The 25,718-nt window shown below is 52.9% G+C and overlaps 5 protein-coding genes across 5 annotated transcripts; 3 read left to right on the forward strand and 2 right to left on the reverse strand.

The window, feature by feature from the left end:
• Positions 1–455: 455 nt before the first annotated feature.
• J4E78_003257 (uncharacterized protein) lies at positions 456–1,963 on the forward strand (the record flags this gene model as incomplete). The annotated part of the gene is made up of 3 exons (XM_049363897.1): positions 456–784; positions 843–1,468; positions 1,524–1,963. The coding sequence occupies 3 exons, from the start codon at positions 456–458 to the stop codon at positions 1,961–1,963; spliced, it is 1,395 nt and encodes a 464-aa protein (XP_049224562.1).
• Positions 1,964–2,646: 683 nt separating this feature from the next.
• J4E78_003258 (uncharacterized protein) lies at positions 2,647–3,795 on the forward strand (the record flags this gene model as incomplete). The annotated part of the gene is given in 2 exon segments (XM_049363898.1): positions 2,647–2,651; positions 2,667–3,795. 2 exon segments carry the CDS (start codon positions 2,647–2,649, stop codon positions 3,793–3,795), a joined length of 1,134 nt encoding a protein of 377 aa, XP_049224563.1.
• A 7,494-nt stretch (positions 3,796–11,289) lies between these two features.
• On the reverse strand, positions 11,290–12,126 carry J4E78_003259 (uncharacterized protein; the record flags this gene model as incomplete). The annotated part of the gene is made up of 2 exons (XM_049363899.1): positions 11,290–11,705; positions 11,769–12,126. The coding sequence occupies 2 exons, from the start codon at positions 12,124–12,126 to the stop codon at positions 11,290–11,292; spliced, it is 774 nt and encodes a 257-aa protein (XP_049224564.1).
• A 3,528-nt stretch (positions 12,127–15,654) lies between these two features.
• Positions 15,655–16,668, forward strand: J4E78_003260 (uncharacterized protein; the record flags this gene model as incomplete). Its single annotated transcript, XM_049363900.1, has 1 exon — positions 15,655–16,668. One exon carries the CDS (start codon positions 15,655–15,657, stop codon positions 16,666–16,668), a length of 1,014 nt encoding a protein of 337 aa, XP_049224565.1.
• A 1,471-nt stretch (positions 16,669–18,139) lies between these two features.
• Positions 18,140–20,299, reverse strand: J4E78_003261 (uncharacterized protein; the record flags this gene model as incomplete). Its single annotated transcript, XM_049363901.1, has 1 exon — positions 18,140–20,299. One exon carries the CDS (start codon positions 20,297–20,299, stop codon positions 18,140–18,142), a length of 2,160 nt encoding a protein of 719 aa, XP_049224566.1.
• Between the last annotated feature and the right edge of the window lie 5,419 nt (positions 20,300–25,718).

Here is a 25,718-nt window from a genome sequence, read left to right on the forward strand (position 1 = left end):
GGCCCGATCATAACAAACATCCCTGCCGAGTAAAGTCCAGCCGTTTTCTCGCGAGCACGTGACGAGCGCATGTTCACCCGCCACGCGACCGAATCGCGGACCCGTGGCACCCCACGATTCAGCAACTCCCGGGTCCGCATCCGTGCGTGTAGAAGTGTCTTTTCGTTCCGTAAATTTATGAGCGGCCATCCATAGACCCCTTATTTGTCAATCGCATCTCCAAATTCCTTCCCAGTCTCTCATTACTATCAGTAACTAATTTTCTTTTCTCTGACGCGTCCTCGTCTCCTGAACACGAACAAATAGTCGCAGATTGTCGCAATTGGCATAACGCAGCAACCGTTCGTGTCTATCAAAGCCACTTTCATCCATCGCGCGTCTCCGATCACCGGATGTTTGCAGCCCCGCGGTTGCGTCTCCTAGCCGTGAACAGCCGCCTTCAACCCCGCCCAAGCATGTCGTCACCTCGTGCGCGCGCTGGCTCCCGCCTTACACAGATCTCCAAGCATTTAGACTCGAAGCCCTTTCTCGAATTGAACACTCCCTTCTCCACTGAACGCACCGCCCGCATCGAAGACGAACAAGGCAATCGCATACCTCCCAAGAAGGCCGAAGAGTTCAAGCAGGAAGCCAAGAAGGAAATCAAGAAGGAAGTAGAGCAGGTCAAGAAGCTTGCGCCGGAACCACCCAAGAAGATGTCGAGCCAAGCACCACACCCTGCCCTGCTCATTCCTGGGCCCATTGAGTTTGACGATGCCGTGCTTTCGTCTATGAGCCATTACAGGTAAGACACCTCTATGGCATTTACTGTTCATGCTGTTCGCAATCGCTAATCTCATTAGTGAATCGCACGTCGGTCAACCCTTTGTAAACACATTCAGCGAAGTCCTCGGAAACCTGCGCAAGCTGTTCCTGTCCAGCGACCCTGCCGCGCAACCCTTCGTCATCTCTGGCTCTGGCACACTCGGATGGGACCAGGTAGCGGCAAACTTGGTAGAGCCCGGTGATGAGGTGCTCGTCCTACACACTGGCTACTTTGCCGATTCGTTCGCCGACTGCTTCGAGACCTACGGTGTCAAGGCTACACAGCTCAAAGCGCCCATTGGCGACCGACCACAACTCGATGAGGTGGAGAAGGCACTGAAGGAGAAGGAGTACAAGATCCTGACCGTCACCCACGTCGACACGTCGACTGGTGTGCTCAGCGAGATCAAGGCATTGAGCGAGCTTGTCCACAGGGTCAGTCCCGAGACATTGGTCGTAGTCGACGGTGTCTGCAGTGTTGGCTCCGAAGAGATCCGCTTCGACGAGTGGAAGCTCGATGCCGTCATCACGGCTTCGCAAAAGGGCATTGGCTGCCCAGCTGGTCTGAGCATCATGATGGTATCTGGCCGCGCGATTGAGAGGTTCAAGGCGAGGAAGACACGACCAACTTCTTACTTCGGTTCCTGGAAGAACTGGTTGCCCAGTGAGTATCTCTGAATCCCTAGTCAAGCGCATCAGTGGAACTAACACAATCGCAGTCATGCAAAACTACGAAGCCAAGAAGGCGTCCTACTTCGCTACACCCTCCCCACAACTCATCCACGCGCTCGACACTGCGCTCAAGCAGATCCTCGCCCGACCCGTCGAAGACTACTGGGCTGCACACAAGACCGCGTCGCAAAAGGTCAAGAAGGCTGTTGCTGATCTCGGTCTCAAGCAGCTTGCTTCCAAGCCTGAGAACCAGGCTACTGGTATGACCGCCATTTACCTACCCGAAGGTATGACACCTCCGGACGTTCTGCCCAACCTCATGAAGAAGGGTGTCATCTTCGCTGGTGGTCTGCACAAGGAGATCGCAACCAAGTACATTCGCTTTGGACACATGGGCGTCAGCGTCACCGACCCGAACCGACCGGATATCACCAAGGCGATTGAGAGCCTGAAGGAGGGTCTGGCGGAGGCTGGCTACAAGGCATAGCCGGTGAGTCCTGCCAGCCTACGAAAGAAGTGATCTAGTATACCATATACCGAACTATCCGTTCGAAACAAACTTTCGCATACTACTACTATCTGTACATAAACGGAAATTCAAAAATAGAACACAAATTCACTACCAGGCCGCTGGTGCAGCGTGATGATGAATACAGTGGCTATGCCAAATCCTTTGCACACTCCAAAACCGGCACCTCTCCACCAACGGCAGCAACACAGACTCCACTGTGCATGCCCGAGGCAAATATCGATCACTAAATCACTGAGATCAACCAAACTAGCCTACACGAGGCTAAGTCGCCAAGATTGCCCAGGAACAGCAACCTATGAGGTGAACTGCCGGCCCGTTGCCACCGAATGAAATCATCGAATTCTCTCCACACCACCACGCCTCTAACAGTCCAAGATGCGGCAAGTGGGTCTGGCAAGGCTGTGTTCCTGGTGCTGGATTCCGATGATGAATGGGCTTTTGGGAATAACGTACTTAATTCCCCCGATGCAGCGGCATGTCTTGGGTGTTCAGTAATTGCTGTGAAGCCATTGCGCATCGTTGCCATTTTTCTCTGGCATTATTATCCTTTCAATCTCTAGCTCTATTCTCCTAGCTAGCAGCATTGCCCAGAAACACAGCCGTGGCTGTGGTGAGCCTGGAAGTTCCTTCTTTCTATGATGACGTCTACATCGCGAAGCCTACAACACACTTGGGACACAGCATGGGCGACCGCACCACCTCAAGCATGCGCCACACTTCGCAACCTCAACGGCGCCGTCGCATGGGGCGAGACATGTGTCTTTCCTGAAGAAGATGAGGACCCGATACCCTTCAGCATAAACACCGCTTGCATGCCCTGGGTGACATCGAACATCTACCCATCGCCATCCGCGTTCTACTCGCCCGCTACCGCATGCCCGGCTTCCTGGACGGCCGTTGCTACGCAAACGGACGCGGATGGAGAGGGCAGTGACAACAGGTGGATAGACGGAGAGATTGGGTTGCAGTGTTGCCCCAATGGGTTTCAGGCAGATGGAAGAGATGGATGTCGACCGGGAGGCAGTGGCAACTTCCCAGTTGTTGAATGTGGAGAGGCGGACGCGGAAGAGAACGAATCGAGGACATACGCTGGTGGATCTTGGCCGGCAAGCGCGACGCCGAGTATCACTGCGCTGCACCTGAGGTATCAACCCAGTGATGCCGGCAGCGTAAACCCGACTGCTTCGAACACAGCGACTGGTGCATCCGCAAGTAACAGTGGTGAGAGTCAGGGAGGAGGAAGTGGTGGTGACAGCAACGGCAGTGGGGGTGGAATCTCAACAGGTGCCATCGCAGCGATAGCCACCGTCATCCCACTAGTCATGATCCTCGGAGCATTAGCACTGTTCCTCTTATGGAGGCGACGAAAGAAGAACAGGAAAGCAGCCCTCGCCTCAAAGCACATGGGAGACGAAAAAGACGATGACCCAACAAGACCAATCGACGACAACGCAAACCACTCCCCATCCGCCTACCACGCCATACCCAAAGGAACGACCGCAGCCCACTACGCCAACCACTCACAAAACCCACACGAGACCCCCGAATGGAACGTCGAGATGGATGCTACAGAAGCTGAGCGACAGAAACTCGCTAGTACTGCACCGGCATATGGAAGTTCCACGTCGGGACCGAGTCCGGTGAACGGAGAAGGAGCAACGGAACTTGCGGGGTTGGCGAGGGTGCCAAGGAAACCTATTGCGCCGGTGGAAATCGATGGGAATGCTGTTATACCGGAGGTGGGGGATGCGTATATTCCGTATCGACCTGGGAGGGAGGGGAGCTAGGAGTTTGATACCCCGATATTCAATTTGTTAGTATTGCAAGTCTGTGTGTTTGTGATGTGCATGATGGTACTCCTCTTCCACTGTGCGCGGTCTCTTGCCTCAGCATTGGATTGTCCTGCACAGCCCCACAGGCTGAGCACAAGGCGCATTCTCTCAAGATCACAACCTGTTTTCTTCTTTTGACACCGGTCTGTGTGGATTATGAATTTATCATTATGGGGTATTTATGCAAGATAGGATGTTGCGTTGGCCTCTGCATATCCAATTGACCTCCAAGGCTGAACTCAGCAAGGAGGCTGACTTCGGCACGCTGGAGCTCTCTGCCTGAGGCTGAGATGAATGTTGCTCTGATTGGCCTTGTTTGACTTGTGAGCATCATTGGAGCTGGAATACAGTGTTGCGTGGGCTGAGTATCGGGCTATGTTGAAGTCCTCCGCACCGGTGAGAGCCTCACTTGCCCTGCTGACGAAATCTTTTCCCTGGGTAAAGTCCTTGGTGCATGTACTATCCAATCATCTACCCAGGACTCATAGCTTAGATGTTGCATTGTGGCTATGTATGTGGTCATCGGGTGCTTCATGGCACAACTTCAACGCCCTGTCGACGTTATCGGGTACCCTGATCTCTTCCTACATGATACGCTAACCCAAACAGCTCCTCTGAACCAGCAGTCCTTCCCGACTCACAATAGTCTTTATATACCTCGCGCCGCACCCTAATCGCTGTTGAAAAAACTTTCAAGCGTTTCCTTAGAGTGCCAAAAAGATACGTACCGTCGAGAAAATGTATAAGACCCTGGGGGTACGGATGTACTATGATAATGCCATCCACTTCACTCTGTTGTTTCTACTAAGTCTTTGTGACCTTGGGCACTTGCAGTGACTTGACTTACTACTATCTTCTTGCCTCGGTTGGCTTACTGCTTACCTGCTTCGCCCTCTTGTCGCTTGTACTTCTCCGATAAGCTACCTCATGTCCAACGCCGACAGCTCTACAGAGCTTGCCTTGCAGGTATGCTTCGGTATATTTGGTGTCTTGAGTACCGTTGCTACCCTAGCTGGTCTTCACCAGCATGATTCGCTTGGCTGCGTCTTGCTTCGGTGGCTAAGAGGCCGCTCCATCCCTCGTACGTGTCATATGCGATGAGCCTATGAAACATGTGTCTGACCACTTCTTAAGACGTCCATGACTTGGAGGCAGAGGCCGCCAATACCAGCCTTGAGGACCTTGATGTCATTGCCGAATATTCGATCCCACGCGTGAGGAGACCTACGCTACCGCCCTCCTACGAGCAGCCCGGTGAGAGCTCCTATGTCGAGACCTTTCTGGAAGATGAGGTCGAAGTTGTATCATCCAATAGCAAGGATGAAGCTTCATAACACTGCGGGGGAATGGAAGTGAGTCATGAGTCTCAGTTGTCAGCAGATACATCCTCCATAGAAAGAAGACTTGGAGAGTTGTGACAGCGCGTTTCTCTTAAGAGAAGCTACGACAATCGGCACACTGCAAGAGTTCATGCGCAAAGAGAATGGACATTACATTACCATGCCCGTTGCTTCTCTTCGCAGTGAGCATCATGTTATCAGCATGTCGAAATAACAAAAGCAATGGGGTAAACCTGTTGATAAGTCGAGCGAATGCCCAAACACCGTGTAAATTACTCGTTATTGCTACGAACCGAGGACACAAAACTAAACAGAAGCATAACCGTAATGACAGCAGAAGATGAGATGCAAGGCTAAGAAACACACGAATAAGACAACAGCTTAATCAGTCCCTGGTTTTATCCTGGAAGTGAGGTTCAGCGTGCTTGAGGCTCAAAGACGGGTACGCCAGCGAACTATAGTTCGTCTTGGACCACCATGTCTGTTGTCTGATACAGGAATCTATGCGGCGACAAGATAAGATGGGAAATAAGAGATAGTCTTGTTGTCGAAGCGATATACGCTTGGGATTAGTGACATCTCAGAAGTGTCTTCTCGGCTTCACGAGACCGAACTTTTCAGCATCCCCTCGCCCCAGTACCACATCGTATGCTGGATTTTCCGTCGTCGTCACCCAAAACCGGGTCTCTTGTATATGTTTGGTATTGCTTCCGAAGCACCAAGTCAAGTCGACATATCCTTCCACCCCTTCGCCTCGATTGTTGGCGAGAACGCACTCCGTTTTTTCGCTCGTATGCACTGGAACATCCAGTACTTGTAACATAGGCCGTGAAATGATGCTTTCCGTGGTATTTGGATCACATGAGAGGACAGCTACCTCCCAAGTCTCCAAGCTACCCTTTGTTCGAGAGCAGATCTCGATTTGGGCCGGCTGAGGGATTCGTTGTCTTCGCTGGATCTCGTTAATAATGGCCGATGAGGGTGGAGGGTAACGCACACCAGATGACAACAACCTAGAGAGTCCCCAACAAGACATTTTCCGTAGTCAATCAATTAGCGGGTAGTATTTCGTGTTTCGTGTTTCGTGCGACGATGCAATGGTGGTGTTGATGCGAGTTGGATCTAAGTGTGCTTTTCGATGGTGATAATAGAGTCCTCCAGGAACTTCACGAGGAGGACCTTCCGCCTATAAAGCGACCAATAGCCCCAGGCACAAGCTTCTTTGCGCAGGCGGGACCTCTGTATGACCCTGAAGGACTGCGCATGAGACCGCTCGAGCGACATGAAAGCTCTGAGGCGTTGTTGGGCGGGCCAAATCCAATGAGCATCTTCAGTACTTTCGCCAGTGGCGCAGTATACATTCTCTTGACATCTAATTGAGTCACCGGAGCGGGTTGATCTCGAATGTCTTTGCGTCACAGCCTGGAAGAAGGCAGTCATTGCCTGTTCCTGGTATGGTCAGTGGGGCGCAGCCGCTCATGCCCGTTACCGATGAGTGTTCAATTGTAGCCTCGTCAGCCAAATTCTGATGTTCGAAACGGTCATATTTTCCATCTCCGTTGCTCTCATTCTGTATGCGAAGCGACAGATGGAGTGGAAGTAATAAAGCTTCCAAGTGTGTTGTTCGTGTAGTGTGGAGTTGATTGCAGGCGGACTGCGATGCACGCGTGGCGCGACTGGCAGGTGCCCGCCCGGGAGGCAACCACTAGTGCTAGCGCCAGCATGCAACCTTATCCGCAGCAGGCTGCGAAACCTTGGAATCTCACATACATCAACGTAGCCATGATGCGTCCTCCCGGCTGCCTACTCAGTCGGCCTTCCATTTGATTTGTCATTCTGCGATATCCAAAGTACTTTCGCTTGTGCTTCCACCTTCACAGATAACGTCTGTTCGGTCGCAGAAAGATAGATAATATCGACTCATTCGAGCGACGATTGTCATCGACTTCGCAGCGATCCTTAAGAATCGAGGTTTCATGTTCAGAGGTGGCTTATCATTGGTGGTAGGGGTGGGTATAACTTAGCGATGAACGATGTGTATGCCTGACGAATATGCCTGCATCTCAGGCTAAGAGCTGCTTGACATTGCAGATGTATGCAGCTTCACCCAGAGGTCCTTCTGCCCTTTTCATGCGCATGGCTTTTCGACTGCTGATGGTGTGTTGAATGACGTGGAGGCTCTTGCGCACATTCGATTGCTAAGTTCAAGATATATGGGCGCAATGAGCGACACCTATATGGGGAGCCACGCATGAAGGCTATCTAGCCACGAAAGAATAACGATGTCATCGCAAGATCCTCTTGATCGTTTCGTTAAAGGGTACCCGAAACTGGCTGCGCAGATGGAGATCCTACCTGAGCTCGCTATATTCCGCAGGTTTGGGGCTCTCAATGCTCAGAACCTGTTGTACATGCAGGCTGAGCTCACGTATCTGGAGAACAAGCTACGAGAGCGGCAGCTAGCCGACCACATTGATCCGTCGGAAACGAGGAAAGCACATGCACTGAATTGGTTCTGGCTCCGTGAATCCGAGAAATCTGGCACAGGTGAACAACTGGGATTAATCTTGAAGATTAGAGAAACGCTCAAAGAGTACAGTGTGTTTGCAGGTTCCCCAGCGGACGCATAAAGCTGACTACGACAGATGATGCGTTAGCACAACAAGCCAAGATTCTCAAGTACCCTCGGCCAAGCACTTGGGATCTCCACCACATCCAGAACTATCTCCACTCTACGGAAATGGGCGAGAATGCGTTGACTGGAGAGGACGGTGATATCTGGGGCTCTGCCTGCCATCGAGAATCCTACAAACCGGACCTGGTGACGCTATGTCCGCGCGCAAAGAAGGACGCCTTTTCTGCATGGGCTGCGGAGAGTACCATCACCAACCTCTTCAGGTGTGGCTGTGCTCGCATCAAGAAACCTTCGCGCATTCATGGAGTGGTCGGCTACGAAGATAGCACCATCTATCGCATCACCTATTGGATCACCAGTATTCTCGCATCTCTCATACCAATAGCGTCCATTGCCGTGCTATATCGCGTTCAGTCCATGACTGCTCGACTTGGGATAATTGCTGGGTTCAATGTTCTGGTTTCTATTTGCTTGATGGGTTTGGCCAATGCGAAACGCGCCGAAGTTTTTGCTATCACAGCTGCGTGAGTATGTCCATATCTTCCTTATTGCTCACCTACTAACGAAACCCAAGGTTTGCTGCTGTACAGGTCGTCTTTGTTGGGTCTGATAGGAGCACTGCAGGAGGAGGTTTAATATGAATTCAATCGCAAAAGAAACTACCCTTTCTAAATGGAGACATTAACATAATCGAAGAAAGCAGTATTGGTGACCGATTACCCCGTAACTCTTTCGCTTAGCCTCGGCAGAATCCGTGTCGGTCGTATACGCTGCAGGAAAACTGTTGCCAGGTGGCATGCGTTGTAATCACCTGCATGCGTGCGCCACCAACTTCGGTACAGTACTCATCCGGCCACTCAGCCATTGGAGCAATTCAGTTAAAGCTCACTCCGCTCCGCGTCAGCTCAGCCCAACTTGAAATCCAAACAAGATTCAACATAAGAAGCCGTCGCCTTTATCTCGTCGCAGTCCGGCCCCCGTCCATCGTTGGCGTGTCATCCCTACGTCAACTGGGATCGGCGACCGAAACAATCTTTGAGCGTACGGGAGAATCAAGTTCGGGATGTATACGTGTGTGTGTGTAGTATGTCTAGGGTGGGTGTTCAGCGTCTCTGAGCTGCAGCTGCTTGTGCCTGTCCAAATCAGCATTGCAACCATGAACGAGAGCTTTGACGGCTCACCTGCTGCTGCTCATATTGCCTCATCTTCTCTTTCTCTTTCTTGCGTCTCTCTTCAGCCTCTCTTTATTTTTGAGCGAGTGTGGCAGCTGTCTCGAGTCAGTAACGATTCACAGTTTGCGGTCACGAACGCACAATCGACTCGAGGCTGTAAAGTCCGATAGGCACCGAAGAAGTCGCGGTTTCCTTGTAAGAGCCCCAGCTTTACGATCGTCTCACTCCCGATTACGAGTTCGAACGTCTCGAGATCTACCACCTGGAAGACCGACTTTTCGAATCGTGGTCGGAAGCTAGGGACCTTTCGAGTGTCGCTGCAGTACCATCTTGCTTCAACCTGACCGAGGCATGGCACCTCAGTATTATTGCTGAGGGTTATCGTGATTTGTTCAGAGCTGGGGCTCGGTGCCAGCCCAAATTCCGCGAGAAACTGGGGAGTGATCAAGTTGTACCTGCTCTGCGTATCCACTAGGACGATACCAGGATTGGGTTTCGACCATTTTCCGCGATCCTCGTCCCACAAGGAGACATCAACGATCCTTTTGAAGTTCTCGTTCTGCCTTGCGGGTGTGAATCTTCGGCGGAGCTTGCGTGATAGGGTAGGAGCATCGCTTGTCGATGTGCTGGACCGTTGTTGAGACGAAAGGAGTTGCTTGAACCTTGGACACGCTGCGGACAAGGCACGCCTGTACCATTTGTTCTTGCTCTTGAGTGAGTCGTAATCTTCGTCCACTTCACTGAAGATCCGGGTAGGACGCGCCGGGTTGGTTGGTGTGTTACGGTCACCTTCAATAATATGTTAGCTCTGAGCAAACGATCCACATTGCGAGACTCTATGGCTCACCGCGAGAAGAGAACAGTCTCTTGGCTTTACTGAGTTGGATCATTTTGGTAGTGGAGGTTTGATGGTCTGTAGTGATCACAATTCAAGAAGAAGGAAGCGGAAGGCAATCTCGAACATTACGCAATGCTGCAGAGGTCAAGGGCTAGTATAGCAGTTTGGAGTTAGAAGGCTGTGCTAAATGGACCTAGACTTCAGAGCCTCATCAGGCTGCCTGCTTGCTGTGCCACGGTGGCGACGGCTGAGCGACCGGACAGCGCTCACAGCGCACACTTGGGGGCTCGACTCGATACCAGACCTAGACCTTGGAGGGTGGCGCAGCCACTGTGCAAGGGGTATCATATCTGCATATATCGTTGTTCTGATGTGAAAAACAGTTTCTGAAAGCCCAGGGATCACGAAGATGTCTTCCACGAGTAAAGCGTTCATATCATCTGGATACCCGTTAGTTACTGTAAATCGCGATTGGTTCAACATTCATACCAAATGCAAGATTTATGACGTGCCAGTATTGTTCATGCAACGAACAACGACTGAGCCACTCGACATATGACGTTTGGAGACTCGGCTCAAGCGACATATAACGCCTGATCTGAAACAAAAGTGTTTGCCTTGAAGAACCTGCGTTCTGTGCAAGCGATCAGACGCTCAATCCACCGTCCGGCTGCACGGTGATCCAATACTCGACGCATATGGGGCAAGCCAAACTCACCGGAAACGGTAAATGCGTAACACAGACACTCTCTCCACATCTACAAACCACAGCAGCTCAGCGTAGGGTTCGCAAACATGCAGCCTGATTCTTGTACCGGTCAGCCGCTTCACACGGTCAGATTCGTGGAAGGCTGTGGCGCAGCACCTGCATGGGACTGAAGTGCACCTCCGGTGGCTCCGAGACAACGTCATTAGTAGGAAATGAAGCTGCTGTCGTCTGGGCCCAAACGTCTTTGCGTGCCATTTTCTGAAAAACAGCCTCGACGGGCGCCTTGTCTAATGATGCCATTACACGTCAAGTGTGCTCCTGGTGTTGCTCTTTACTCGTCTCCGTGGTATCGAATAAGATGAGCAGCCTGTGCCAGGCCCCGAACACAGTATTGGTATGTATCGTGTCTTGATTTGTCGATCAACACGCAGGCTCGTGGAGCATCGCCTTCCTGGCGAACATTCGGGCTGTGCTCCCATCCAAGTGGATCGTCCACCGGTCACCAGCGATGATTAGCAGGCATTGTCTCGCGCATGAACCTGTCCAAGCGTCCGTTAGTCCGCTATGGCGTGTATGTCGATGGTGTCGCCTTCGTCGGTGACCTAACCAATTTCACATTAGCAAACAGTCGCGAGGTCTGCAGAGTGACTAGCATATGCCAAAACCTAGAAATGTATTCGATGAAGTATCACACACTTTTCCCAAGCTGTTGAAACCTTGAACTCCGCGATAGTGACACGAGAGGCTCAAGCCTCCTAACCATCCACCTTAGCGGCACTATCAGCGACCTCCCCAGCCGTCTCAGCCATCTCCTGATCCTCCTTCTTCTCAGCCTTCTCCGCATCTCCCTTACTCGGCACGGCCTCCTTGTTATCCACAAGCTCCTTCACGACATCGACCGTAGCCGCCGGACCACCAGGCTGCACCGCAAGCACCTTGCCCTCCTTATCAACAACAAAGACACCGCGGGTGGTGCTCTTCGGTGGCTTCTTGAAGCCAATAGCCTTGATGAGGCTCTGTGAAGGGTCGCAAAGCAGGGTGTAGGGCAGCTTCTGCTTGGTCTTGAAGGTGGTGTTGGCTTTGGGGCTGTCGGCTGAGAGACCGTAGATGGAGTAGCCGGTTGCGGTGAGGGGGTCGTAGGAGTCGCGGAAGAGGCAGGCTTGTTTTGTGCCTGTGGTTGTACGCGTTAGTACTGCTGCGAACACGGGAGAGATGTCAGGGGTTGGAGGCTTACATCCTGGCGTTGAAGCCTTGGGGTAGGTGAACAGTACAACACCGCCCTTGCTCTCCTCTACGAGCTTTGCAAGCGTTGTCTTGTCTCCGTCATTCGTCTCAAATTCTCCGCCAAAGGACGCGAGGTCGATTGTGTCGCCGACCTTGGGTGGGCCGGTCGCAGCGGCAGCGGACTCGCCGTTGCTCTTACCGATAACAGCTTCCTTGACAGCTTCAACCTGCTCAGTGACAGTTTCCTGGACTTTCTCAACGACAGTCTTCTCGCTCTCGGGCTTCTTCTCCTTGGCGGGCGCCTTCTTCTTCGTTGGGCGCACAGGCGCTGGGGGCGCTTCCTTGCGCTTACGGAGCTCGACGGGCATGATGAGAATGGAGTCGCGAGAAGATATCGCGGTCGCGTTAGTGTCGCGGGGACGTATAAACTTCAATCAGGGGGAAATTGGGCAGCGAAGAGGTCGGGGTCGGACGCTTGAGCGCTCGTGGAAATCGAGGTGGGACGGTTGGCTAAGAGCAGGAGTACGAAAACCAGCGGAACAGTGGTACAACCCTTCGCAATATGAACAATCGTACCAGTTCGCGGGAAAGATATCCTCGGCCTGATTCAGTAAGAACTATAATATGTGCGTCGTCTAGTCAACGGTCGCAGCGTAAGCATCGTGGTGAGCCCGAGCGAGGCCAGGTCGTCCAGCCTCCTCACTTGGCATTTCCCATCCACATCGATATTAGCCAGATTACCTGAGCCTGCGTCTTTTCTTCGGGAACAGCTTATTTCGGACGCGCACTGGGGTCGGAGAGGCTTGTCATTGGCTCGTGAAGTGAGGAGTCGTGAGATGCGCAGCGCTCGGTTGTGCAGGTCCCGGCGCGTCATAGCTTCCCTTGCGCGATGCTACTGTTCAGCAGCAACACAGTCTCCCGAAAAGCCCACAATTGATATCGAATGCGTCGATTTTCTGATATTTACAACACAATTGCGCTCCTAATTAACCTACGTGTTGATTCTTCACCCCATAACGCCCATCAGCGAGCTTGAAAAGCACGAGAACACTCTTCCAGCTCATGCGCTACATCTATGCATCTTTGGTACCTCCTGAAACCCAGCTCACAGGATGCCAGTTGTTATCGCAAGAGAATACCTTGCCACCAGACCCGCGGTTCAACGCCCATCCAGACGACCACATCCCAAGCCCAAACTGTAGTACGGAGTCAGCACTCATTCCGTGGCATCTTGAGGATTGGACTCACAATCAGCATCCCTAGAATGACAATAGAGATATTCAAGATGGTAAAAGCTGTCTGCGCAGTCGACGAGAACAGTTTACCGTTCTTCTTATTGTGCCACAGCCACATCAGTGGAGGAAGCGCATCTACACGCGTCAGCCAATGCACCTATTGTCATTCATAGTGAGTCGTGTTGGTAAAGACTTACAACTAAACCAGCTTCCAAAGAGAGCTCCGATCAATCCCAATAACAGATTAAAGTTCGGCACTGCTTCAGCCAAGATCCAGCTTACCAGCCATGCGCCTGTACATATAGCACCCCAACTTCCAAGGCTCTTCCAGCTGTTAGTTGATGCTACGTTAGTACCTTTCCATACGCGAAAGTAGATGTATTTGGTCGCTACAGAGCCATTGACTACACCCGCGACGATGATTGTAGGCAGCGCGATGCCAAAGCAAATCTTGCTGACGAGGGGGGATGCGGAACCAAGGGCGGGTGAGGCTACGAGAGGCCCGGCGTAGTAGTATATGATGACGGAGATGAGCATGTAGAATGTGACTGCGATACCCTGCTCGAAGATAAGGGCTTTGCGGAAGTCGCGAGGATCTTCGAGTTCGGATTGGAACGAAAAGAAGGCGACGTGTCCAGCTGTATGAAATCAGCAAATGTCTTTATGATCACAAAACAGGAAACAACGTACTGTAAGCTAGGACAATGTTCATCTGCAGAGGTGCAGGTACGAAGTTAGCATTTGTCTCACATGCACTTCGTACACTCAGGACTAACCACGGGTGCGAGTCCTTTGACGAGTGGTACATCGGGTCGCACAGCAACGATGTTGCCCACGTCTGGCTTCTGGATACTAATCGCAATCATGGTTACCGTAACTGCTACAATGATGGAAGCGCAAGCTGAAATGTGTCAGTCGCGAGTTCATACGAAGTGATCGGATCCTTTGGCCTACAAAAGTAGCTAAAGTAGCTGATGTTCTTGAACGTTCTGGGCAACCCTAGCAGGAAGGAGACGATCAGTCCGACGACGGTGAAGACGATAGTGCAAGTGCCGTGGTCGGTCATCGCATTCATCGCGACCGCAAAGGTCAAGATGTGCGCCCCCATGATGAAGATCAGAACTAGTAGTTGTCCGACAGCAAGCACCTCGCGAAGCACTGGCCCGCTCATAAGCATGCCGCAATCCGCGTAGTTCGCTACAGACGGATGAGCCAGCTTAAATTCGCCGATCAAATAGCCAGTGTATGTAGCGATGATGCCTAGGAAGCATATGCAGAGGAGACCGGGGACTAGGCCGAGGATTGCGAGGGCTTGTGGAAGGGCAAGGACACCTAATGAGACGTTCTCGGCGAGCATCACTTGACTATGTTATTGAGATGATAGTGCGAAGGTACGAGAGGCTTACGAGTGCCAACATTCCTAGTAGTTGAGAGTTAGCGATAGTTCAAAGAAGGATCTCACGCTGAGCGAACGATGCATGCCGTACGCCGAGGAGCACCAAAGTACCGTTAAATCTCGTTCAGTGACACTGCACACAGCATCAGGTAGTTTGTGTACTTACCACCACTTGCACGTCTTGTATTGTATCTCAGCGCCTTCCTCGTTACCAAAGACATCCTGTTCTTCAGCTGGCGCAGCCTGTCCTTCGAGGTCCGCCGACGGAGTCAATTGAGGCTGAATCAGTTGCTCATCCAAGGGCTCTTCCGGTGTCGTCTTCTCTACTGTGTGCCTAGCCATGGCTTTGTGTCGCTTGAGCTGTCTCTGCAGTCGCGCGGATATTGTCGTGAAGAGGGCCGGTGAGTACGAAGAACGGAGAATGAGGTTAGGATGAGAAACCAAAGGATGACAGGAGCCGGTCAATCGTAGTAGCTGGCGCTGTCACGACACGGTACCAGTCTGGAATGCTGCAAGCGTGAGCGCATTTATGAGCTCGTTAGTGGCTATGCAATGACGGGCGCAGTTCGCTCAATTTGAAGACTGTGAAATGATGTGGGCAAAACGAGCGCCTGCCATGCAAAGCATGATCGAAATTGTGGGTGAGATGTTTGGGTGTACCACGGAAGCTTGTATGGGGACATGCAGGGAGAGTAACAGATAGCGGAACATATCAAATGAATGGATGAACGCGTATCTCGAGATAAGAAATAGTACCAGGTCAGTGCCGTATCATAATGTAATGATTACACTAGTATTGCAGCGGAGTGCGGAGGCACTGATTGCAGTCTTGAGCTGTGGTAGCGAGCCCTTGATACCCCAGTTTCGGGCACGCATCGCTATCGATCTGTATACTGTATGCGGATATAAACAGTCTCAAAACGTACGACACGAAAAGAGAAGACTGGGATGAAAGAACAACGAGAGCAACTCTGCGATTTCCAGTTCGAGACTGGATGTCAGAAGTGCTGCGTGTCGCGTAGTGTACATGTAGAGCTGGGTCGTTATTCATGGCCTAATGGCAGTAGTTGAAGTGGGGAAAAAAGTTTCCAATGGATGAAATAGATGTTAGCTACGTCATCACGTGGACGCGTGAGGCAAGCGCGATCCGGGCTGCCGCCACTCCACACTCCTCATCTTCCCCCGCACGCAAGCCAATCGTACCAAACTGCCAAACCGATACCCTCTCGTTCGTCTTGCGACGCCAATTACATCACACACACGCCATGAACTCCGACCTGAGCCATCCGCCAACGCGAGCGACCCGCAAGCGAAAGACTACCACGTACGCCGACGACGATAACGATGACGATGCGCACCTCAAATACCAGTCCACACCACGGAAAGTCAAAAAGACGAAGAGCGCACCCGAAGTAATCGACTTGACGGGAGACTCTCCCAAGAAGACTCAGAAGACTCCTGCTAAGAAGAGAGGCAAGCGCGACGCCGATGCGCCTGCCGAAGAGAAGCGCGCGCGAGTGTTCCGCAAACAGGCACCACAAAGCTATCTTGCGATCAAGGAAAGAGCCTTCACACAGCGTCTCACAGTCCTTTCGCGTGAGCGCTGCGGAAGCGATGATGTGCCCGAGGAGAAGGTCATTGTGGCCGGCTCTACAGGCAACGTCTACACCGTCGCAGTTGGTCTCATCCCAAGCTGTGACTGTCCACACGCGAAGAAGGGCAATCAATGCAAGCACATCATATACGTCATGCTGCGCGTCTTGAAAGCACGGGAAGACGTCGCATACCAACTAGCCCTCGTCCGCTCCGAGCTACGCGAAGTCATCAAGAACGCGCCTCCCATTCCCGGCGTCGAGACAGACGGAAAGGACGGCACTGAACAAGAAGGCCAAGACGGCAACCGCAAGCCCATCGAGGGTGAATGCCCCATCTGCTACGACGAACTCGGCGAGAACGAACCCATCGTATACTGCAAAGCCAGCTGTGGAAACAACGTGCATAAGGCTTGTATGGCGAATTGGATTGCTGTCTCAAAGGGCAAGGCGACTTGTCCATACTGTCGTGCCAAGTGGGAGGCAGACACAGGCTTCGAGGGCAAGCTGGGTCATGTCGATACAAAGAACCTGGAGAGAAATGGGGACGGCTATGTCAATGTTGCAGGACAGCTCGGTCTCAGTGGTGAGCGTGATTATTCCACGTATCATCAGTACTGGGTCCGACGACATCTAGGCCATGGTGGACGGAGAAGGGGTGGCTACGATTACGATGATGACTACTAGGCCCATGTTTGTCGAGGCTTGTGTGTGTAGGAGGTGTGTATTTGGCGTTCAGGACATTGATACCCAGGAGCGACAGGCGCGCGGCACTGTGCAAGACATTTTTCATCCGTTGTATCTCTAAAACAATTACTTGTTTGACTCAATTGTCTCCTTGCTTTCCTTCGTTTACTCAACATCATGCGTATACACTGTCCCCATCTCCAAATCCACTCACCTCGGCCGCATCGGAAATTAAACCCTCAAGAATAGCACCAAATAGCGATCGCCACGTACGCAGCGCAACTCCCCCAAGCATACCCACCTGCCACCGGGCATCTTGCATAATCAAGAAATCGATCAACATGATCTGAACATGTCACCTGCATCCGCTTCGCCTCGTTTCCAGACCCACAACCTTTTCTAACTTGCGTCAACACGATCAGCATGGACGGACGTCCTCGGCGAATTCATTTCACGTCCATCTATAGCTCGTGTACTACCATCCCGTCCGATGCCCAATACGAGCGTATAATGACGCGTACCAATCTTGCGAGGAAACGATCCCAGATGCGGTCTATTGATATCAGATGTAGTATAGATCCACATCCACCAGTAGTCGCTCGAGCCATGAGTGATCAACAACAACAGCGCACGTTCCTTCCACCAACAGGATGTTGCATGATGTAGTACTGCGAAAAGGCTGTCGGCGTCTGCACGCGTCTTGCGTGCAGTTACGTACCCTGCGGCACGGTAAGTAAGTTGGAGCGGCTCGAAAGGAGAGGCGGAGCTGAATGCGAATGGCTGGATGGAGACGTGCTGCACCAAACCCGCGAACGTGGCACTGCGGCTGCGAGTGGCTGTGTTTGCTTTATTAGACGTTACACTTGTGGCCGATCATGCGAGAACGTGCAAGCGGTGGCGCGATGATGCACAGGGATGGGCTTGTGACAGTATGCAGGTACAGTGATCAGCTCTGCAGATTAGGTTTGTGTCACTGGGGATCTGGCCCCGACTTGCGACAGAGTTCGAGGAGAGCGGCAAGGGAAACGCTGGCGCTCTAACTTATGGAAGAAACATCACAATTGAGATTGGAGGCAAGATTCAGTTGCAAAGAGTAAATTCAAGAAAACTAGATAACGCCAGGTCATTTGACAACCGCAACAAAGGAAAAGTCTAGGAACAAATCGAGGTTCATCAAACATTGCAGTCTGACTGCGCCCACATACCAGAGTCCGACGAGCATGGGGAATCCGAAGAGTGATGTGGAAAAAGACAGTCAATATATTGTCGAATGTACATGATATCAACTGTCTAGTCCCGGCTTTTACGTGAACAATCCATCACAAAGGAAACCACCCAACGCTTTGCCCCTGCCCGAGGGAACTTGATACAGTAGACAGACAAGACATGCGAGAATGCGGATCAAGCGATCCTACCAACAAAGGACACTAAGAAAACGCGAAGCTCAGATACAAGAAATGCACTTTAGCGCTTAGTAGGTGCCGTAGCCGGAGCCGTAACCGCTGCCAGAGCCGTAGCTGTTGTCAGGGGTAGGGGTGGGGGCAGCGGAGGAAGAGGCAACGGTGGAAGCCTCAGGAGTCTGGGTGGAGACGGCAGCAGAGCTGGAGGCACCGCCGTAGCCGCCACCGACGGGGTAGGCAGCAGAGCTGGTCTCAGCAGAGGCGGGAACGCTGGAGGAGGGGATAGCACTCTCGCCGGTGGGGGTGGCTACCTCAGAGACGAAAGAGAAGCTGGGGAGGACCGAGGTGGGAACGGCACCGGTGCCAGTGGGCATGGCAGGCTTGGTGGAGGTCTTGAAGCCAGTGGGGCCGGCAGGGTAGGGGTTGGTGCCGTTGCCGGGGACGGGGTACATGGCAGTGGGGACGGCGGGCATGCTGGAGGAGGCAGTCTGCTCAGAGGGAACCTCGGGGGTTGGCTCAGGAGCGTTGGGGGTAGCAGCGGGGTAGTCACCACCCTTGGTAACGGTGACGGTCTCCTTGGCAGTTACGGTGACAGTGACGGGAGCAGCGCAGTCCTCACCACCCTCGCTTCCAGCAGGAGTGGAGGGCTTGGCCTCACCACCAGCAGGGCCAGTGGGGTAGGCACCGTTACCACCAGCGGGGCCGGAGGGGTTGGACTCGGAGTCAGCGGGGACATCGCCCTCACCAGTGGGAGTGGGCTTGACGGTGATGTACTTGGTGGAGGTGGAGGTAGACTTGATGGTGGAAGTGACATCCTCCTCACCGGCGGGGCCAGTGGGGTAGGAGCCCTCGCCGCCAGCAGGGCCAGTAGCCTCGGAGGGAACCTCACCAGTAGGAGTGGGCTTGCCGACAGTGACGACAACAGTGGAGTACTGGGTGGAGGTAGAGGTGGAGGTGACCTCAGTGGTGACTGGGTGAGCAGTCGAGCCAACACCGACGGTGTAGACGAGGGTCTCGGTGTAGGTCTGGACGACCTCAGAGACGGGGTAGGAGCTGGTCATGGCCGAGCTGCCGGTGGGCTTAGGGAGGTCAGACTCGGGGCAGACGGTGGTGCCGACGGCAACTACGCTGGTGACGAGCGCGGTGGAGTGGGCCGGGCAGTCAGTGACGGTAGGGGGGCAAGCAGTCTTGGTGAAGATCTGGGTGCTGTAGATGGTGGAGGTCACCATGTCGCTGATGGGGGTGGAGGAGACACCGCTGGGAACCATGCCAGTGCCGGTAGGGACCATACCAGTGCCAGTGGGGTAGAGACCAGTTCCGGACATGGTGCTGGTGGCAGCCTCAGGAACGACCGAGGAGGGGACACCTCCGTAGCCGCCGCCGACTGGGTAAGAGCCGGAGGGGATGGCAGAGCTCATGCTGACGCCGGGAACGACGGAGCTGGTGGTGGCAGCCTCGGGGACCTCAGAGGAAGCAGAGGAGGGCTTGCCACCGTATCCACCACCGACGGGGTAGGAGCCGGAGGGGATAGCGGAGCTCATGCTGACACCGGGGACAGAGCTGGAGCTAGCGCCAGCAGGGACCGATGAAGAGGCAGCAACGGGAACGGAGGAAGAGACACCACCGGAGGGGACAACGGCAGAGTAGCCGGTGCCGTAGGCGGAGGAGGAAGCAGCAGAGCTCATGGTGGGGATGGCAGCAGAGCTGGAGGTGGCAGCCTCAGGGACGGCGGAAGAGGGAGCTCCGTAGCCGCCGCCAACGGGGTAGCTGGCCATGCTGCTGGTAGCAGCCTCGGGGGTGCTGCTGGAGACACCACCAGCGGGGACGCTGGGAGTGTAGGTAGCATCGGCAGGGGTGCTGGAGGTCTCGAAAGCCGGGGAAGAGGACTGGATGTATGGGACCTCAGCGGACGAGGAGACGACCGGGGTAGCAACCGAAGAGGAGACGGGGGTTGCGACGGTGGAGGCCTCGGGGGTCTCTACGGGAGTGGCAGAGCTGACAACAGCAGAGCTGACGGCGGCGGAAGAGCTGGCGACAGGCGGGGGCTGGGCGCCGTATCCGCTGCCGTAGCCGTTGTTGCCACTTCCGTAGCTGTTGCCACTCTCGTAGCTGTTTCCACCACCGTAGGAGTCGGTGGCACCGTATTGGCGACGGGCCTGGCGGTGGCTGCGAGCCTCAGCGGCATCGGCGGCGGCGAGAGCAGCCAAGAAGGCAACGGTAAGCTTCATCATGATGAAAGTTCAAAAAATCCTGGCTCTTAAAACTGAAGGGGTATTTGACGGGAATTCAAAAGGTCCAGGCGTAAACGTTGATAATCCAGGAAAGAGTGACTGGATGTTCAAAGAATGTGATGTCCGAAGACAGTTGATAGCGAGTGTGGTAAGGAAAAGTTGCCTTGGGTGAGGAGAAAAAACACAGCGAGGGAGGGCGGTATATGAACTCTCTGGCTGACAGTTGCAGGATGGGGCCTAAGCACCTGGGTGGCTGCTAACGGCAGCACAGATGCGCCTAAGATGGTCGGCCCCTGGCGGGTGTTAATTTCGTTCAGGAACAACCGGCGGCAGGGGCCAGTCAGCGGCGTTCTTAGCCAGGAACAACTTCAGGGGGATGCATGAGCCTAGCCACTCAGGAGGGCCAACGCGGAAGCTCGAGGCATGGCAGCCGCTGGGAAATGCGCCGGTCGCGAGCTCTCGTCGCTGAGAGGCGAGACTCTTCGTTGCCGTCGACTCGCAGCGCGGTGAAGCCGCTGGGAAAGAGGTCACGATCTTCTGCCTGCTCGCCCCCCGTCGCGCTGGACGTGTGCGCTGGGATGGCCCTCGATGGTCTCGTCAGTCCGTCTCTTTGCGTGCCGACAACCCCCATAGATTGCGTTTCAAGGCGCTTGGCCAAAATAGAAAGCGACCATGGCGCAGATCCTCCCTGCTAGAAGCATCGACAGGAGCGGGTACATGGCAGATGCGCGCTGTCGGTGAAGGCACACAACCGTGCCGAGATTCAGCGCAAAGACGCAGCCGGGCGAGACAAAAATGGACTCGCGCAGGCATGCGTGAGATTCGGTCCATTCTCCACTGCCAGCACACGGTGCGACAGGAGAGACACAGTGCCACCGTCGCCATCAGCTCGTGTTGAGGGCGCTTTCGTGTTTGCGGGGACGCTTGTCGATAGGCGTGGATAAGGCAGCGGTGGAGCAGTCGATGGAGTGTTGGCCGTCTTTGTGCAAGCGTGGGCCATGGTGCGACGCGCGACCGCGACCTGCGCCTGCCGCCTCGCATGTCTGCACAAAGGGCCCCAAAGTGACTTCATCGCCGGCGCGCCTGAGTCGTCGTCGCTTTCGACTATCCCATGGTGAAGCACTGGAGCTTCCGTGGCTTCTAGTCGGCATCGCGATCCCTTCTGATGTCGCGTCGCCTGCAACGGTCCGCCGAACGAAGCCACAGTGCCACACGTCCTGCGTCCTTGCTCTCTCTGCTTCAGGCGCCCAGCAAGGCCACACCCTACCATGTGCATTTGAGACATGCCACCGCTGTCAGTGCATTTCCGCATAACACACAGCCACAACCCCGTTCCCATCCAGCTTTCGCGACTACTTTGACCGTCTCATCCTGTCGCAAGTCCTCAACTGCCTGAAAGCCTCAAACGCATCCACACTGGCCCTCAGTGCCGCAATCCCAGTGCCGATGCACGCGATATGCACGATGCTGGAGAGACGTGGAACTGGCAGCCGGGTCGTAAGATTGATGAGGTTCCGCGCCTAGTCCCTGCAAAAGCTTGTCTTCTCGTAACGAGCGACATGAGCATGTTCTCGACTCTCAGCGAACGTTGACTGATCAGCCGGAAATGAGGTCGATAGCTCAACTGTTTTCGTCACGTTTCTGGTGTTTGTTTCCATTTTGCGTGTGGCTCCCGCCCGTCCGCAATGTCGCTGGTGCTTGTGTTGTGCCGCGGCGTGCGAGGTAGATGAAGCAATACTGTTGAAAGTGCACATGAAGCTCTTCAAACATTGAGCGAAGAGATTTGTGACCGACCGCAGAATGTGCAAGAGCGATGAGGCGCTAGAGACGAATCCCAAAGAAGGAAGTGACGATGGCAGTCTGGCACCTTCCCGCCTCGCAGCATCTACGGAAAGCGCTCCCCACTGCGCGCCGTCTGCAGAGCAGTCGACACTACTCCATCCGCATGTCTCTGTGGCTTTCGCAATCGATTTCTGAATAAACGCCACTTGTTTCTCACCCCGCGACGTCACATGAAACATGCATCCTCTGCCATTTCTTCTTCCCCACCGTCACATCACATCACGCCCATCTACTCGGATCACGATTCCGTCACCCGCATCAACGGCCAGTACCAAGCTTTTCCTTCTTATCAAACTTCTTACACGTCCAACCTCCATCAATCTGCCTTAGCGGATCGTGCCGTCATTCGAAACAATCGCCGGCTTGAAACGAAACGTCAGCCCTGCCAGGCTATCCCAACGGCTACCTAGGTAAATCCGACGCACGCGGCTCGGTAGCCACAACACCAACGCCAGTCCTTCTTTTCGTGCCTCAGGTGCTTCAAGGCATTGAAGTGCCAAGGCGTAGTAGATATGAGGGGTGGAAGTCTCCACGATACTACGACTTCTACTGCTTCTTGTAAATGGTCTTTGGGTCTGCCACCGGTTCAATGGCTAATCTAGATTGTACACTTGAAGAGTAAAGTTCTAGAATGCGTTTAAAGCCGAACTCTCCATCGCGATCCCGGAGTCATCAAGAACTGATTGATTCGTCAGGCATATCCATGAGCATGCCATACATTATGACGTGCTGCATCGGAAGTATGCACTTGGGGAACGGGTGGACTATTAGTGCTGACCGCGAGAGTTCACGGTAGATCGATACCCATGGGCGCTACTCCGTCGCTTCAGCTACCCATTCTGCAAATAAAGTTAATTACCTTAGGCAGAAGTATAGATGCGAGAGATCTTAATCCTGGTTCCCGCTGATGCACCACACCTCCTGCGAGGGAGAACCCCAATAAACTATACATCCTACATTCTCAGAGATGCTGTTTCATTCGATCGCTACGTCCATCAATATGTTATATGACGATCGATGTATCTGTCTCCTCTATCGGTACCTTTCAGATGTATTGCATGCCCTCTACGCGATCTATCCCATACATTACGGACAACTCGAGACCGTCTGCTTACTTTGCGGTTGAAGATTGATACACATGTTTCTCAAGCCGTGAACGGTAGTCTTGCCATGTACTCGGCACATTCCTCCGCCATTCACTCTGGCAGCTTCAGTCATCTTACTATCATACGTGTCTTAGAGATGCTTCTGGGGTTGGACAAGCGGATATCACACGAAAGCCGAGCACACCATGTCCTACCACATAAGTAATAGCACGTCACCGCAGATGCAAACTAGATCAAAGGCTGCGCAGCGCTTTCCAATTTGCAAAAAAATAACTCTATCCATAAACGACCGTAACACCATCTACTCCAACACCAGAATCCAAACACACTTCAACATATAACGAAGGTAAGGACAGTGTCAAGCATAACTCTAAGTACCAGTCGACCACTACGACCTTCAGCCAACCATCTAGCCGTCGCTCAACACTTCCACGTAAGCTGAACGCCGCAATCAGTGGCGAAAGGAGGGCTAACGCGAGAGCATTGAGCGTTAAAACCTCCATCAGCGTTCTCGATCCAGCGTGTATCAGTTCCGCAACCTCTGACAACATCTGCGTACGAACAGCAATTAGCACAAGGGTGCGACTGTGATGTGGGTGTTGGGCGATGGAGAGACAGTGCTTACAGCTGAAACCGTTCCTCAGCTTCACCGGAGAGCCGCAGTTGGGGTTTACCACTCCACTGCATGAGTTGTCGCCGTAGATCCACATCACTGGCCTGTTGTCAGATTTCAGATCAATTTTGAGAAAGTTGGCGACTTACGGTTGTTACTATCGTTGTTGCCCAGGGCAATCGTAGCCGTGGCCTGAGAGGCGAAGAGGCTAAAGGCTACTGCGATGATGGAGATGGAATGCATGATTGTGATTGAGCGTAGAGACTTTGTTTGCTTTGGTGAGGAGTTGAAGTGATGAGAGTGGTGGATATTCGTTGTAATCGACCATGACTTTATACTTTGATTTCATCGTCGGCATGTACTTGCTGATATCATAGCGTATAGTTGCATCTTGATGTTGTTGCTGCTATCTACAGCAAGCAATACAACACAGAGTGGAAAGCTTCCTAGGTCGTCGATGAGACTTGTAACATGGTGATGCTGGTGTAGCGTTTGTCGAACTTGGTTCATAAGATACATGACGAAACTTCCTCTTTTGCGCTCTCGGTAGATGAAGGCCTCGGTAACGTGGGACAATATACCTTAGGGTTGACATGTACTACGATGGCCGTCTGATATGGCAAGTCCTAGATACTTGGCGTCAGCAGTAATATATCTTCCGGCCTCAACGTGGTCGCTCCGTGTCACTGCCGAAGAGGAGGAGTGTTTGTCATGGGGACCTCAGAAAGCTAAGATTGGAATCACAAACGTCTATATCTATCCAGCAACGACCTCATCATGTGCACGTGATGATGGGTAGATACATTGGTACAGGTAGTGGGAGTACAAAGCTCACTTGTCGAAACCAAAACATGTATATGTAGGTATCAAGAAAGTATCCTATATCTAAAGTTTTGAATAGGAACACATCAATGAACCAAGATACGGTGTATAGACGTGGATTTGTCGTTCTCGAGCGTGGGGCTTTCGTAGGGCGACTGCGCAGAAGCCCACGTTTGGCAAGCTGCAACGAATACTCTGCATAGAAGAACACAGCATCTAACTTTTGGTGAGTCTATTGACTACGAGAGTGATGAGTACATACATGCGATATCTGTTGTCTCGTACGACTTTGAATGAGCGGGCTTGTTCGTGTTAGGTACCTAAGTACACATTATGATCTTGATCATCTTAACGTTGCCGTCTTGATGGATCATATCTCATTTTGATCTCAATATTTTTCCTTGTGAAGTTCGTCAGGAAGCGAAAAGTTGTAATAACTCGGTATGGTCGTTACCTAAGTAACCAAGGTTTTGCTGAACGTTGCCCCACTTCTGGTGCGCAAATACTAGCAAAATCCTCAACAAGCGCAACAGCTCTCAGTCTCATTACAACGAGCAGGTGTTTGTTATAGCAGATAGCGTCTCTTCTTCCTCAAGCAACCGGAGCAAGCCAGAAGTCTCAATGAAAAAGGTAATTCGCGTCAGCCTCAGATAGTGCGATAGAGGCGACACTGTGCCAGAGGATATGAGCAAGCCCAGGGATCCTCCGGCTGGTTTCAAAAATAAGAATAATCTTGAAGTTCCCGTAGGAACGTTCTGCGGTGGTGTTAGCGACGAGATCTGCGGGCGTAGAGGATGCAGAGGAACGTACTCAGAGATTAAACTGAAAAGAACAGATACTACACTTGATCTAAGCCAAAAGGCAAAGAGAGCTAAGGAGCAGAAGAAGGGACGGAGGAGGGTGGGTTTATATACCTGGGCGAAAAGTCTGAGAGGCGCTAGTGCCCTAGCGTTCTGAGGGCGTTGCCTGGGAGATGGTGACGTGGAAAGCCGTAGAAAGACGCAAAGGTGGGTTGGTAAATGTGGGACGCGAGGGC

This window comes from Alternaria triticimaculans (genome assembly GCF_023758025.1).
Source record: "Alternaria triticimaculans strain BMP 0046 chromosome Unknown scaffold_3, whole genome shotgun sequence".
Classification (NCBI taxonomy): domain Eukaryota; kingdom Fungi; phylum Ascomycota; class Dothideomycetes; order Pleosporales; family Pleosporaceae; genus Alternaria; species Alternaria triticimaculans.